The sequence below is a fragment of the Microtus oregoni genome, unplaced genomic scaffold (assembly GCF_018167655.1).
Source record: "Microtus oregoni isolate MIOR12 unplaced genomic scaffold, Mior012 000060F_004, whole genome shotgun sequence".
Lineage (NCBI taxonomy): Eukaryota > Metazoa > Chordata > Mammalia > Rodentia > Cricetidae > Microtus > Microtus oregoni.
In genome coordinates, this window is record NW_024543839.1 from 525,235 (window position 1) to 539,077 (window position 13,843).

Consider the following 13,843-nt stretch of genomic DNA (forward strand, 5'->3'; position numbering starts at 1 on the left):
GAACTTCCTGTTCTGTCAACTCTAAACCCTTTCTGCAAAATCCTTCTAGCCCAGGGTCCTAGCTGGCCTAAAGTTAAAGGCAGCAATGATACTCCCTCTGTCACCCCAGGTCTGAGAACGGGAATTGAAGGATTTCTGAGGCCTAAGATAATAGACCTAAGAGTGGGGTCTGTGCTGCTGCCAGTCTCCTGCCTTTGGCTTCCTAGTGGAGGACAGATCCCTTCAGAATCATGGCCTCTCTACAGAAAGGGTGGGTGATGAAGGAGGAGAGGGCCGCCTCTCTCCAGACAGCCAATGGAGCCTGGGAGAATGAGTAATGGAAGCGGTTGCTAGATAACAGAAAAGCACCCCACTAGAGGAACAGATCTCTTTCTCCAACAGAGGGTTTTACCCCATACCCCCAGGGTGTCCCACACATCCAATCACATTATTGCATACCAGATCTTGAGAAAGCCCCATCTCTTCCTTTGTGGAAAGCCACTCAACTCCCCACCTCATAATGAGATCAAGCAAAGGCAGGACCAGCCTCCCACCAGAGAGATCTCTGTTCTCCTCTCAAGGTAGAAAGGTGAATCAGAGCCCAGTGAAGAAGAGACTGCAGAGAGCATTCATTGCTCAGCTTCTGGGTGACTCCATGCGGCCGCCACAAACCCCAAGCTCTGTCACTGCTCCCCACCTGCAGCAGGCTGCCTAGCCCCATCATCTTGAACTTCCAGGGTTTTTCCAACAAGCAGGAGTCTCCCAGAAAGGGCAACGAGGAAACAAGACTTGTTGTGAGTGGTGGTACACGCCTTTAATCCCAGAAGAGGCAGGCAGATCTCTGTGAGTTCGAGGCCAGGCAGATCTCTGTGAGTTTGAGGCCAGCCAAGTCTACAAAGTGAATTCCAGGGAGAAAAAAAGGAAGAAACAAGACTTAGGGAATGCAGGGGGAAGCTGACTTTATGACCAGGAGAGGCAGGAGACAGAACTGAATGCCAGAGGCTGGGACACCAGCAGCCAGGGCTGTGGAGACAGGAGGTTCAGAGGTAGGGTCTTCCTCCAGCTTAGAAGGAGCAGACGAAAGGCAGGCGAGTCTTGCAGGAAGCTCTTTGCCAATGGCCCCCTGCAGCAGAGAACACAGTGAATCACATCCCTCTTGCTCTAGCATGCATTCCGCCACTGCACTAAAGTGCCTCACATCTGCCACGCATGCTGTTCACCACATCTGCAGTCAGAAGCTAGCATTTTGTCTCAGCCATCACCAGTGCCTTAAGTCATTCCAGTTTGTCCACAGGGAATCAGAGGAAGTACAGGGTTCCCAGCAACCTCCTCCACAAGCTACCCCACTATCCCATCATCTGGTCTTGCCCTGAGAAGTCTGTGTACCTCAGCTCTCCCCACAGACCAAGTCTTAGTTCTCCACATAGAGTTAGTAGGTTCGAAGAGGGATGTCCAGGCAACTCAAAGCAACAGCAGCTAAAATTCTACTCTATCAATGCATCTCCTTGTTGGGAGCCTGTTCCTCTCACCTGTGGTGCACAGAGTCACACAGTGTCCTCCCCCATTCCCAGGCTGCCCTGGGGCCCAGTTTCCAAAGTCCCAGCAGCTCCCATCAGTCCACCGAAACTTCTTCCAGAAGAACTAGAGAAGAGAGAAAGCGAATCAGAGAACCAAAGAAGGTAGGAAGATCCAAGCCACTGCTGACCCCCTTCATTGCCTGCCTGGAAAGAAGCCGAATACTCTCGTCACCCACCTCTCAGTGTTTGCATGGGACGGGATGGGAAAATAACCATTGCTCCCAGACACCATACAGGCCAGGTTTCCCCAACTGTACAGATCTGATTGACATGCAGACTCAGATTCTGGAGCTCAGGCATGGGGTCTATTATTCTGCATCTCTTGCAAGCTACCAAGTGATGATGCTGAACCCTTACCTTCTTCTTTATGTCCCTGTCACCAGAAGTAAGTAGTTCTCTCTGCCACACACTCCCACCATGACATACTGTGTGTCAAGTCCAGACCAACACCTTCAAGTGAGTGTAAGCTGAAGCCTCTGAAACTATGTCAAGATAAGCCTTTCTTCCTTTTAAGTTGGTTCTCTCGAGCATTTTGTCGCAGTGACAGCAATTGATAACAATTGCCAGTTTTCTTGGTGTAAATTTCCCATGGTTAATTTTGAGCACAAACCTGAAGTTGCTGAATAGAATTAGTGAGAGGTGTGGGTAATCAATTCTCCCAAGACAGTGCAGGGCAACTCCAGCATCCTTTGCCTATCATTTAAAGGACACCTTAACTGTGGAGTCAGTGAATGAGCCCTCAAGACAGTCCAAGCTTTCTATACTGAGTTGGGCCCTAACTTACCCAGCCCTTGAGGATGCCTCCTATCCAGATGTGAGACTGGTTGATCTTCCTGGCCAGGCACTGAATTTGGAAGTTGAAACTGTAGCTGTGGACGGAAGCAAGGTTACCTCGGTAGCATCTCCTGCAGACGCACTGTAGAGGGGAGAAATGGGAGAGAGAATTCACTCTCTTTTGCCTCAAGATCCTGAATCGCCAAGAAAGATCCCTACGACTACTCACAGATTCAACACAGGAACCCACTTGCTTCCCTCAAGCCTATATTTTGCTCCTTTGACAGTGGTCATGAAATCCTTATAGGAAGTAGTAATCTTAATTATAATTATAGCCATCACTTACAGACTGTTCCACATGATAATTCAAAAACATAATCTCGTCTGGCCTTCATTACAATTAAAAAGCACCGGTACCATACAGTCAGCCTTCCATAGCTGTGGGTTTCTTGCCCACATAGTCAATCAACCATACATTGAAAATATCTGTATGTTTGTATGTGGGGCTCTGGGAGTATTGCATGTATGTGCATGCGAGTGTGGATTGCACATGTGGAAGCCAGAGCAGGACATCAGATGGGGTGTCCTCTGTCACCCTCTGCCTTACTGTCTTGAGCAGGGACTCTCTCTGAAGCAGTATACAGGATAGACTGCCTGGTCAGTGAGCTCCTAGGATCTGCCTGGCTCTGCCCCCTAGTGCTAAAGTTATAGGCATGCACTGCCATATCCAGATTTTCCCATGGGCACTGGATATTTGAACTCAAGCCTTCATGCTTGCAGAACAAGCTCACTTTACCCACGGAGCCATCTCCTCAGCTCCCGAAAAAGGTATATTTTTAGGTATGCTTACTCTGAGCAATACTCTTTCCTTTGACATTAGTCCCCAAATAATAAAGTATAAGATCTATTCTCATGGTGTTTACACCGCAGTGTTATAAATAATCTCTAAATAATAGAGATGGTTTAAAGAACACAAGAGGGGTAATGAGAGGGCTCAGTGAGTGGCAAATGAATTTGATACCAGATCATGCATGGAGGAAAGAGCTGTCTTCTGACCTACATGTATGTGTCATAGTTTGTACACCCCCCACAAATACACAATAAATAAACATGCATAAAAGTTTAAAATACAGGAGAATGGGCAAGGATTATATGCAAATACTATGCCATTTCTCTGTAAGTACCTTGAACATAGACGTTGGTGTCCATTGGGAGGGTCCTAAGACCAACGTCCCATGGAGACTAAGGGGCAGCTATAGATCTTTATTTGGAAGAGCCTGATCTCTGAAAGGTAAAGAGAGTCACCCACAAATCAACCAATTGTCAATCAAGGGAGGGAGTGTTGTTTTAGCACAGTGGTTTCTTTTCTTTGTTGGGGGTAAGATTATTCTTTTAAAATTCATCCAGCGCTGTTGTCAGATCTTGAGACTTCCTAGTTAGCATGCACATGCATGCACACACACAGTTAGACACGCACACACGGCAGATCTGAGTGAGGCACAGAAGGGTATGTCTGTTATTTTGACTCTTCCCTCTTATAGGAGTTGTTTTTTAATGCTCTATCTGGTTTTAATACAATATTCTATTTGTAGATTCTCATACATGCATTTAATGTATTTTGATCATATTCATCTCCCCACTCCCTCCCCTAGCTCCTCCTGAACCACACACACACACACACACACACACACACACACACACACACACATCTTTCCAACCTCATAGCCTCTCTTTAGTAAACATACAACCCACTGAGACTAATTAATGCATGACCATAGTCAACCTACCAATGACCATACCCTAACGAAAACTGACTTTCTCTGCCTTAGCAGTCATCAATTGCCAATAACTCGTCACCTAGGGGTGGTGCTTGTGGACCCCTGCACACCCACGATGGAATGTTGACTGGCTTGATCCTGTCTTGCACAGGCAATCGAAACTGTTCTGGGCTCACAAATCATCTCAGTCATGTCTAGAAGAAACTGCTTCACTTCACCCCAATCCCCATCACCAACATCTTTCTCTTACACATTTTCCACCTCCTCTTCCATGAAATGCAAATATCTCTCTCACCAAAGTGTTCTAATGCAGATCATTGGTTCTAAAGTTGCAGTCCTCAGACCAAGAAGATCTTTATTCCCTGAGACACACACCCCCACCTCCTGCTTCAAAGACTGTGAAGATGGAGCTGTCATTCCTATATCTTAACCAGACCTTCAGGCAATTCTGCAGCTTTGGGAAACACCAGTCTAAATGAATACAGAACAGAAGTTTTAACGTAGTGCCTTTCCCCTCCCTTGACCTTTCACCATGTCTTCCTATCACTTACCTGAGCTTTATCAAAAGTCCTGGGAGTCCTCACCAGCACGTAGCGACAGCTCTTGCACCCAGGAGTTCCCTGAAAATGAGCTATGTCCTCTTCTCTGGGACATGTTGAGTCCGACTCCTCATCCTCAAAGATGTCTTGATGTTTGGAACCCTCAGTCTCCTTTCCCTCTGTCCACATTGTCTGTGGGGTCAAAGCCAAATCTCTTCCCTGATCCTTTGAACCATCGGCATCCTGCCACAGGTCTGGCTCTCTCTTTGGGATCTCTTGATGGTGGCGAGTGGTCTCTAGGAAGAAGATGGTAACGTGCCATCACATCGGAGTCCCTCTTCCTCCAGCACCTCGGACAGCTCTAACTGTCCCCTTGAGCTTTGAGTCCTAATCTGGAGCCACACACCAAGAAGGAACTTCCTCTAGATTGGGCAAAAAGAGATGTCTCGGACCAGATTCATAGACAGACAATAGCCTGAACTCTGACTGATTGTCACCACAGGTATGTATATGGGTGGGAAGACCTTGTGTGAGAAGCCTGAAATGATCACTGGCCCTTTATCTTATAATATAGGTGCTTTGGTTTTGTTTGTTTCCTTCTGAAGGAACCAGTTTTGGGTCTGGGAGATAGCTAACCAGAGATGTGTGAACAACCTAAAAGAACTCTCTGTGACCCTGGCCCTATGGCAACAGCAACAACAACCAAAAGGGTGGGAGAGAGGGGAAGGGAGAATGATCGATGGGAATAAAAGGGAAGGACTTACCCATATAAGAAGCAGAAACTGTCCCCAGCAGGAGAAGGGACAGGATCAGGGGCTGTTTCATGTCTACTTGATCTTGCAGTTGAGGCAATTCTGCCTTTGTTCTCACAGCTGTCCTGTCTGTGTCCAACACAGCTTCTGGTGCATGACATGATACTTGTCATTTAATTACCCAATTAAAGGGAGAGTCAGGGAGCTCCTCTTTCTCCCTTCCCTCTTCTTCCCTGAGCTGAAAAATCTGAAACAGGAGTCAGCAGTGGACAGGATGGGCAACTGAGCTGCAGAAACCCCTGCTAAGATCTCCATGGCCATTCTCTAAGACAACACTCTACCCAGATTCCTGGCCTGCATGGACAGAACATTCCCGAGTCAGAACTGACTTCACTTATGTGGGGAAAGACGAGGCAATGAAGGCAGTTGTGGTGACCCTAAGAACAGGCTCCCCAGCTGTCTGCTTGCCCATGTCCTCCTGCTTCCTCCCTGATCTTGGCCCAGCACAACACTCACCGTATGGCTCCACACTCAGTGGCTGTGTGTGGCTACAGCTGCACAGCCGGCCTTATACTCTGTTTTTTGGGGAAGTTAAAAGGGGCCAGGGTGATTGCTCCAGGCCAGGCTTGGGGATAATGGAACTGATAAAAATTTGTTCAGTTTTGTTCGCCCCAGACCCTGCTCTCTATTAACACAGCAGAGTCCTGCCCTCTGAGTCTTGCTGCCCTAAGTAGAAGCCCGTCTGCACCAGTTTATTTGAGAGGCATGCATAACACCATGATGTAATTAGTATTAATTAGTGCCCAGCCTGAATTATACCCCTTAATTCAGAAGCAGCTTTCCAAAGTGACGATTCTAGGAAGTAAAGTGCAGATCTCAAGGAGCAGCTAGGAACTGTGGAGGGAAGGAGGACGAGGTAAGCCTCAACATCCCCACGAGGTGCTTCATAGACAGCACACCCCTGATCCTCGCCTTCACCCATCTCCACTGAGACTGTAGGATTTTCCTGCTTCACAGATGTAAGCAATAGGCTTCAGAGAAGGAAAGGCTTTTTTTTATGTCAACTTGGCAAAAACATCATCTGAGAGGAGGGACCGTCAACTAACAAATGCCTTCGTAAGATCAGGCTGCAGGCAAGCATTTTTTTAGTGATTGATGGGAGAAGGTCCAGCCTATTATGGGTGCTGCCATCTCTGGGCTGCTGGTCCTGGGTTCTATAAGAAAGAAGGCTGAGCAAACCACGATGAGAAAGCCAGGAAGCAACACCCTCCGTGGCCTCTGTATCATCTCCTTCCTCCAGGTTCCTGTCCTGTTTGAGTTCCTGCCCTAACTGCTTTTGCTGATGAACAGTTATATAGAAGTGTATGGTTTCCTCTCTGAGTTGCTTTGGATTATGGTGTTCCATCATAACAATAAAAACCCTAACTAAGACTCATAAGAAATCAAGGGGCAGGGATTTCTAAGTACTAAATATTCTCACATTCTCCCTCTCCCTCTCTCCATCCCTTCCATTCTTTCCTCCCTCCTTCCCTCCTCAAAAAACAGGACCTTTGTGGTTTCCATCTTCAATATGTATGTGGTTTCTTCTGTATTATGGACCTGCATCAAGCTTCTCAACATTTTCTTAATATGTAGGACCACGTATTAGTTGTGGGGGCTGCCCTATGCATTATCTAAAGTTTAATAGCACTATTTGTCTGTATCCTTGAGATGTCTGATGTCACACACACACACACACACACACACACACACACACCGAGTAGGCAGCCATCAAAACCATCTCCACACGTTTTATTTCCTAATGTCCTCTAGATCATTTAGAGACCACTGGCCTAGACGACATCATTTCATCCCAACCTCTAAACGCAGCTCCAGGACTGGCAAAGAAGCAGGAACTGGGATGAAAACCCTCATGTTAGGTCTTCTGGTCAACATGGAGACCACATTGCCCTCCCCACCCTCACTGTCTACCTTCTACCAGCCCTCTGGCACTAACAGGGTTAGGAGTAGGATCAAGCAATGAAACGCTCATCTCAGACCACAAATTTAAGAAGACACTAACAATTCAATATTAAGCATAAGTAATACTTTAATGCAAACTCTTTTGAAATCAAATTAAGTGCAAATATTTTCACAATGACTAATTTTATTTAAATAATCAAGCTCCAGTTCATTCACTGTTGCCCAAAGAGAAAAGAGTGAGTGTGAAGCCGGGCGATGGTGGCGCACGCCTTTAATCCCAGCACTCGGGAGGCAGGCAGGCGGATCTCTGTGAGTTCGAGACCAGCCTGGTCTACAGAGCTAGTTCCAAGACAGGCTCCAAAGCCACAGAGAAACCCTGTCTCGAAAAACCAAAAAAAAAAAAAAAAAGTGAGTGTGTAGACCTGGTTTTGCCACATCTTCCTGCCAAGAGTTTGTGTGTTGTTGAAAGTGAGGTTGATGCAGTTTGGAGGTGTTCTATTGGATAGTGCATACTTGCTATGTGTACACTGGCCCACACCTCCAAAGAAGCAGACACAAATCATCTAGAGGGCAAGATGGGCTATGCATGCCTTGACTTCCTCTGCTCTCCCAATGGACCTATAATTAGAGAAGAAGCTGAGAGGCCATTTCCTGGCCTGATTTCAGAGTAACGGTCTTGGCCCTTATCTCTCCACCGACAGACCAGACTGTCCACTTATCTACCTGACAGTGGGAAGGTTGGTCAATTCTAGGACCTCTAAAACTTGGTCTATAAGTTTCAAGTTTGAGATTGCCCCAGTGAGAAAAGGAGAAGCAGACACCCTTCCCTGTTGCTCTCCTTCACCGTGGGGCCCATGACAGAGGTGGCAATTCACTGGATGGCTGGGATGAGTCCCGGGGTTGCTCTTCTCATGAGCCAGCAGCACCATAAGTTCTGCAGGCATTATTTCTCTTTACAGATCTCCATGTGCTTAAAGGAGTTGCCCAAGATCCCATGGCAGGTCAGGAACCAGCTGAAACTCAGGGTTTTGTGCCCCTTACACACCCCATTTTGCCCTTCCTCTTGGATTTCTGTCTTCTCCAACCCCATCGATTCATTCACATGGATCCTGTTTTCCTTGCACACAAATCCTGAAAAAAAAAAGGCATTCCAATGACTTCAATAACCTTGCCAATAGCCAATGCTGCTATGAACATAGTTGAGCACATGTCCTTTTGGTATGATTGAGCATCATTTGGGTGTATACCCAAAAGTGGTATAGCTGGATCTTGAGGTAGGTTGTTTCCTAATTTTCTGAGAAATCACCATACTGATTTCCAAAGCAGTTGTACCAGTTTGCACTCCCACCAGCATTGCAGGGGTGTTCCCTTTACCCCACATCCTCTCCAGCATAAGTTGTCATCAGTGTTTTTGATAGTAACTATTCTTACAGGTGTAAGATGGAATCTCAGAGTTGCTTTGGTTTGCATTTCTCTGATGGCTAGGGATGTTGAACATTTCCTTAAGTGTCTTTCAGCCATTCTAGATCCGTCTGTTTCCACTCCTGCTTTATGTGATGCCAGGGGCAGAACCCAGGGCTTCATGCATGCCGGGCAAGCACCAGGCCAACCATGCTCATTCCCAGACTCACTTCACTTTAAAAAACAGTTTTATGTAATAATAATAAATCCGTTTTTCATGTGGATTTCTAAATATTCATCTTGTACTAAAATTCAGCCCAACTCCATTTTACCAAAAGGATGATTCTCATCATCAGTGTGAGAAGGAATGAAATCCCCAGGTCAGAGCAGTGTTTAGGAGCTCAGCCTCCTGAGCCTTACTCACTGATGAGGACACCTGGAGTATTTGTGAGTGAGCTGGGCAAGAAAACTATAGTCATTGCACCTGTACAAGCACGTCCAAAGCTATGTAGAGAACATAGTAAACCACCTTGGAGCCTCCGCCTGCTTTTTAAGAGACTTTGATGGAGCAGGTGCCACAAACTCCACTAAGAGAGCTGTCTCTGAGAAGCATGACCAAAAAGTCTACCTGACTCTCAGTCTGGTACCCAGAGTATAGCAATGCTTAGCGATGGTGGTGGGGAGAACCGTGTCTTATTCCCGCAGCTTTTTATCCATTCATGTGTGTCAGAGCTGGAAGCCTGCACAGGGCTTCATGTGTGCTAGTCAGCTGCTCTATCACAGACTGATGGTCCCAGCCCCTCCTAATCTTTATTATTAAGAGTCAAACAAGAATAGTGACAGCAGAAGATGTCATCCCTGAGGACTTGTGTGGCTATATCCTCCCAGCACCCACCACAGAGCCAAACACACGGACTTTCTGAAGCTGACCATAGATAAAACCAACAGCAGACGACACAGTGGTTGCATGAACAAAAATGTGGCTCTGTCTCCTTTTCAGCTTACAGAGTAACTAACATTGAGCAAACAGTCCTCCTTCTCTGAGTCATTCAGAAGCTCACACATCTCCGTTTGCATCCTGCTTAGCTCCCTGGTAATATCAAAGCTGTCCTTCCCCGTCTTTAACCGAGCTTCTTCGCCTCCAGATGGGCTGAGTTCTATGCCCCAAGGTGAAGTCAAGAGTGAAGGCGGTCATTCAAGACTTACAGGCATGGAAACAATAGATACAGAAGCAGCAGGCTTTGGAGCTGAGAAAGTCAAATCTCTGCCTTGGAAACAGCCAGCTGTTCTGTCTTGAGCAAGTCTTTCATCCATGTATAACTTCTCTAAACCTGTTTCTGCATGGCAGAGATAATGATACTGCTGCCGTAGTGTGATCAATGCAAGGCGTTTGCCACAGCAGGTGAGGGCCCAATCATTGGTTACAACCAGCACGTGCTCATGTGTTCTCTCTCTCTCTCTCTCTCTCTCTCTCTCTCTCTCTCTCTCACACACACACACACACACACACACACACACACACACACTGTGTCTTAGATTCCCAGACCTTATTGAAAGTTTTACTCATAATAAAGAGTTTAATACAGGGTTTTCTCCAAAACGGAGCCTGAGACAAGGATTTGAGTCCACATCCTAGAGTTAACTTGGGGAAGTGCAGAAGCCTTGCTAGAGGAAGAGAGGATTCATCTGGGGAGAGGCACGCAGCCAATAAAATACCTGCTGTAATGCCAGTCACCTTAATGGGTAACAGAAATGGAGCCTAGTACATGCTATGTGTTTGTTCCGCTTAATAGGCCCGATGGTGACTATTGAGTGTCAACCATCTCTCTGGTTACCTAGGAGACCAGCCTCTGAACAAGTCTGGGAGGGAGTATCTTGATTGGGTCAATTATTGAGATGTAAAGACCCACCATTTCCTGGGTTTGGATCCTGGGTTGCATTTGGAAGAGGCTAGCTGCATCTGAGCATTTGTCCCACTACTTCCTAACTATGGATACAATGTAACCATCCGCCTGGAGCCTGGCTACCAGGACTTCCCTGCCATAGTAGACAGTACCCTTGACCTATGAACTCAAGTAAACTGTCTCCCAGACTCAGATATTTTGTTACAGCGACAGGGAAAGCCACTAATACAATAGGAAAGAAGAGCCGGTGTGGGTGAGAGTTCACTCAAAACCGTCACATGTCTGGAAGCTGTTGGCGGGGTCCTGGCAGTACCCAATACACAGATGCTATGTCATTGGGTCTTCCACTGGCGCTTTAGAGCCACCTGCACACATTTCCCTACTATCAGAATGCTTCATGCACCCCCACTGCACCATCCTATTTGACAGGCAGGATGAGATAAAACAGAAAGCTCAAAATGAGACCCAGCTACCAACGATCACAAGAGAGAGGGAGTCTGGTTCAGTAAAGCCATTTTATTGTGGGTAGGAGAAAGAAGGGGACATCTGGCAGGAAAAGAGAGGAGGTTGTCAAGAAGAGTATGGATTTGAACTCCTGGCTGGGACCAGCTCAATACGAACAGATGAAGGGACGTCTCTTGATACACAAAGATCGACGCCAGTGGCCTCCTGTGAAGGGAGAATGGGAGAACTTCAGTCCTGTGTCTACCCTCACATGACACCAGGAAGCTCGTGGTTCCCACCAGCCCTACACCTCACCTAGAAAGCCTCTCCCTGAGTGACCAGGCTCACTTCCTGGCACTCTTCTTGAGTCCTTCCCTTCCCATAGCCAACCAACCTCACCTCGAGTACACATGGTCACGCATCTGCCAATACCACAGCGGGGCTGGCCAGAAGCCCAATATGCAAAGTTCCAAGAGCTTCCATCAACCCACTGAAGGCGTTTGCAGGGACCCTAGAGAAGGGAGGAGGCCAAGGGATACAGAGTGAGGGAGAAAGGGAGGGAAGGAGGGAAGGAGGGAGGGAGGGAGGGAGAGAGGGAGGAAGGGAAGGAGGGAGGGAGGGAGGGACAGAGTCAGCACTATCCCTAAGGTCCTTGACCACAGGGCCATAACGATAACTAGCTAGCTGAAGTATTGGCCCATAGGGATCGTCACCATTCTCTGCCTCTCTATGACATGATCATCCTTACATCATGAACAAGAAATGGCACCAGGGAAACCAGGTGCAACCTAGAGGTCAGGAAACAGCACCCTGATCACAAAGATAGAGAGGCTGGGAGGAACTTGGACTCAAACCTGACTCTAAAGACTTGGTGGCACCTCAGTGTCTTGTGTGAGTGTCTATCCCCAACTCTTTGGGGGACAGTAAAGGGGGAATACAGACAAAGCTGTAGAAAGGTTGATACGGGATGGGGTGAAGAGATGCTCCCATTTAATTCTGGTACTCCTCTTACCAAGCCTCTGATCCTGCCTCCAATCCAGACTTGACCCTGGTTGAGTGCCCTGAGAGAGGCCTGGATTTGGAAGTTGATTCTGAAGCTGTGGATGGAGGCAAGGTTGCCCCGGTAGCATCTCCGGCAAACTGACTGCAGAACAAAACAAAAGAGGAAGAAGGGAGGGTCCCTCACCCCTTTGACAGCAGTTCCCATGGTCACAGCCATGGTCTCTGAGTCTCCAAAATCCATTCCCTTCCTCCCTCCTATTCTATTTCCCCTCCCTCCATAACCATTAGAAAACAAGCAAGCAAAGTACACCACATGCTGCCACATGCCCCTCCCCCCACATGCTTCCACACACCCCTCCCCCCACATGCTTCCACACACCCCTCCCCCCACATGCTTCCACACACCCCTCCCCCCACATGCTTCCACACGCCCCCACCCACCCCACACTCTGCTGGTGTGGACTGCTGTGGGAAATGGAGGCATGTCTCCTGTCTGTCCCTGCTCTCAGCCTCAGTCATAAGCCACTTACCTGAGCACTGTCAAACTTTCGAAACTGCCTCACCAGGAGGAACCGACAAGTCTTACATCCAGGGTTGCCCTTCAGACTGATTGTGTCCTCTTCCTTGGGGCACTGAAAATCCTCATCAGCCATATCCTGGCCTGAGACAGCTCCCTCAACCCCAGGGGTGTCGTCACTTCCAGAACCTTCCTCTTCCTCCAGTGATATTAGCTCCTCTCCAGGTGGACACTCTTCTGCTTCCGGTCTTGAGATCTCCACATCCCTAGGCAAGTTGTCATCTCCCAAAGGGCTTTTGAAGTCAGAAGTTTCAGACTCTGGCAAGTAGAAAATTCAAGTGTCCTTCCTTGGCACCTTCCCCTATTCTCCCTAGAACTATGGGTATCTCTTACTCCACTCCAAACACCAGTGTGCAAAACCCTGCCTGTAAAGAAAGGAACCCACAGCCACATCTCCATGAGGAGACAACCCATTTCACACCACGAGGTCAAGAAGGCTAACCACAGTAGCTTAGAGTCCATTCTTTTTGGGTCTGGGTCCCGGATACAGCAACAACTCACTTTATTTCTTTGTGTGTGAAATTGGTATACAATTTCAAAATAAAAAGAAGCCATTGTTACTGCAGACATCATTAGAATTATGTAAAAAGGACAAAATTGGAAATACCACAGCAGAATCAAGGCTACAAACATAACAGATGCTCTCGGGAGTCCTGCAGAGTCCCTGCACCCCTAGTGTACAGGGGTTCTGAAATTGGGGATGATTAGTGATCATGTGATTCCCATCATCTTTACACCAGGAACAAAAGAGGAAGAGCAAACCTGAAGAACCTGATGATTCACTCAGATGAAGAGCAGACGCGCCCCCAACTAGAAGAGCCAGAAGTAGAGCGAATTTCATTTTGGCTTTGTCCTGAAATAGAGAACACAGATGTCTCACACACACGCACGCACACACACACACACACACACACACACACACACACGCACTGCACTGCCAGACCATTTTGGACCCATGAGAGGGGAAGTGTGGAAAAAGAAGGCAAGAACTCAGAATGACCGGGAAGAGCTAAGGCTGAGTCCAGTCCATGCTGTTCCAAGGAACTCATTTGTTTTGCTTTGCTTATGACAAGGTTTCATGTAGCCCAGGCAGCCTGGAACTCAGGATGTAGCTGAGGAGGGCATAGAGTTCCTGGCTATTCTGCCTCTGCTGC

The 13,843-nt window shown here is 47.5% G+C and overlaps 2 protein-coding genes across 3 annotated transcripts; both read right to left on the reverse strand.

The window, feature by feature from the left end:
- Nucleotides 1-1,043: 1,043 nt before the first annotated feature.
- LOC121439114 (proteoglycan 3-like) lies at nt 1,044-5,472 on the reverse strand. The gene is made up of 5 exons (XM_041639613.1): nt 5,412-5,472; nt 4,660-4,943; nt 2,341-2,472; nt 1,509-1,620; nt 1,044-1,102 (listed from the first exon to the last, which is right to left on the reverse strand). The coding sequence occupies exons 1-5, from the start codon at nt 5,470-5,472 to the stop codon at nt 1,044-1,046; spliced, it is 648 nt and encodes a 215-aa protein (XP_041495547.1).
- Nucleotides 5,473-11,276: 5,804 nt separating this feature from the next.
- Nucleotides 11,277-13,530, reverse strand: LOC121439140 (bone marrow proteoglycan-like). 2 transcript variants are annotated; one of them, XM_041639646.1, is made up of 5 exons: nt 13,473-13,530; nt 12,676-12,947; nt 12,123-12,254; nt 11,510-11,621; nt 11,277-11,335 (listed from the first exon to the last, which is right to left on the reverse strand). In XM_041639646.1, exons 1-5 carry the CDS (start codon nt 13,528-13,530, stop codon nt 11,277-11,279), a joined length of 633 nt encoding a protein of 210 aa, XP_041495580.1. The 2 variants fall into 2 exon arrangements, with proteins under 2 accessions (XP_041495580.1, XP_041495579.1); XM_041639645.1 differs by having other exon boundaries at nt 12,643-12,947.
- Nucleotides 13,531-13,843: the final 313 nt, after the last annotated feature.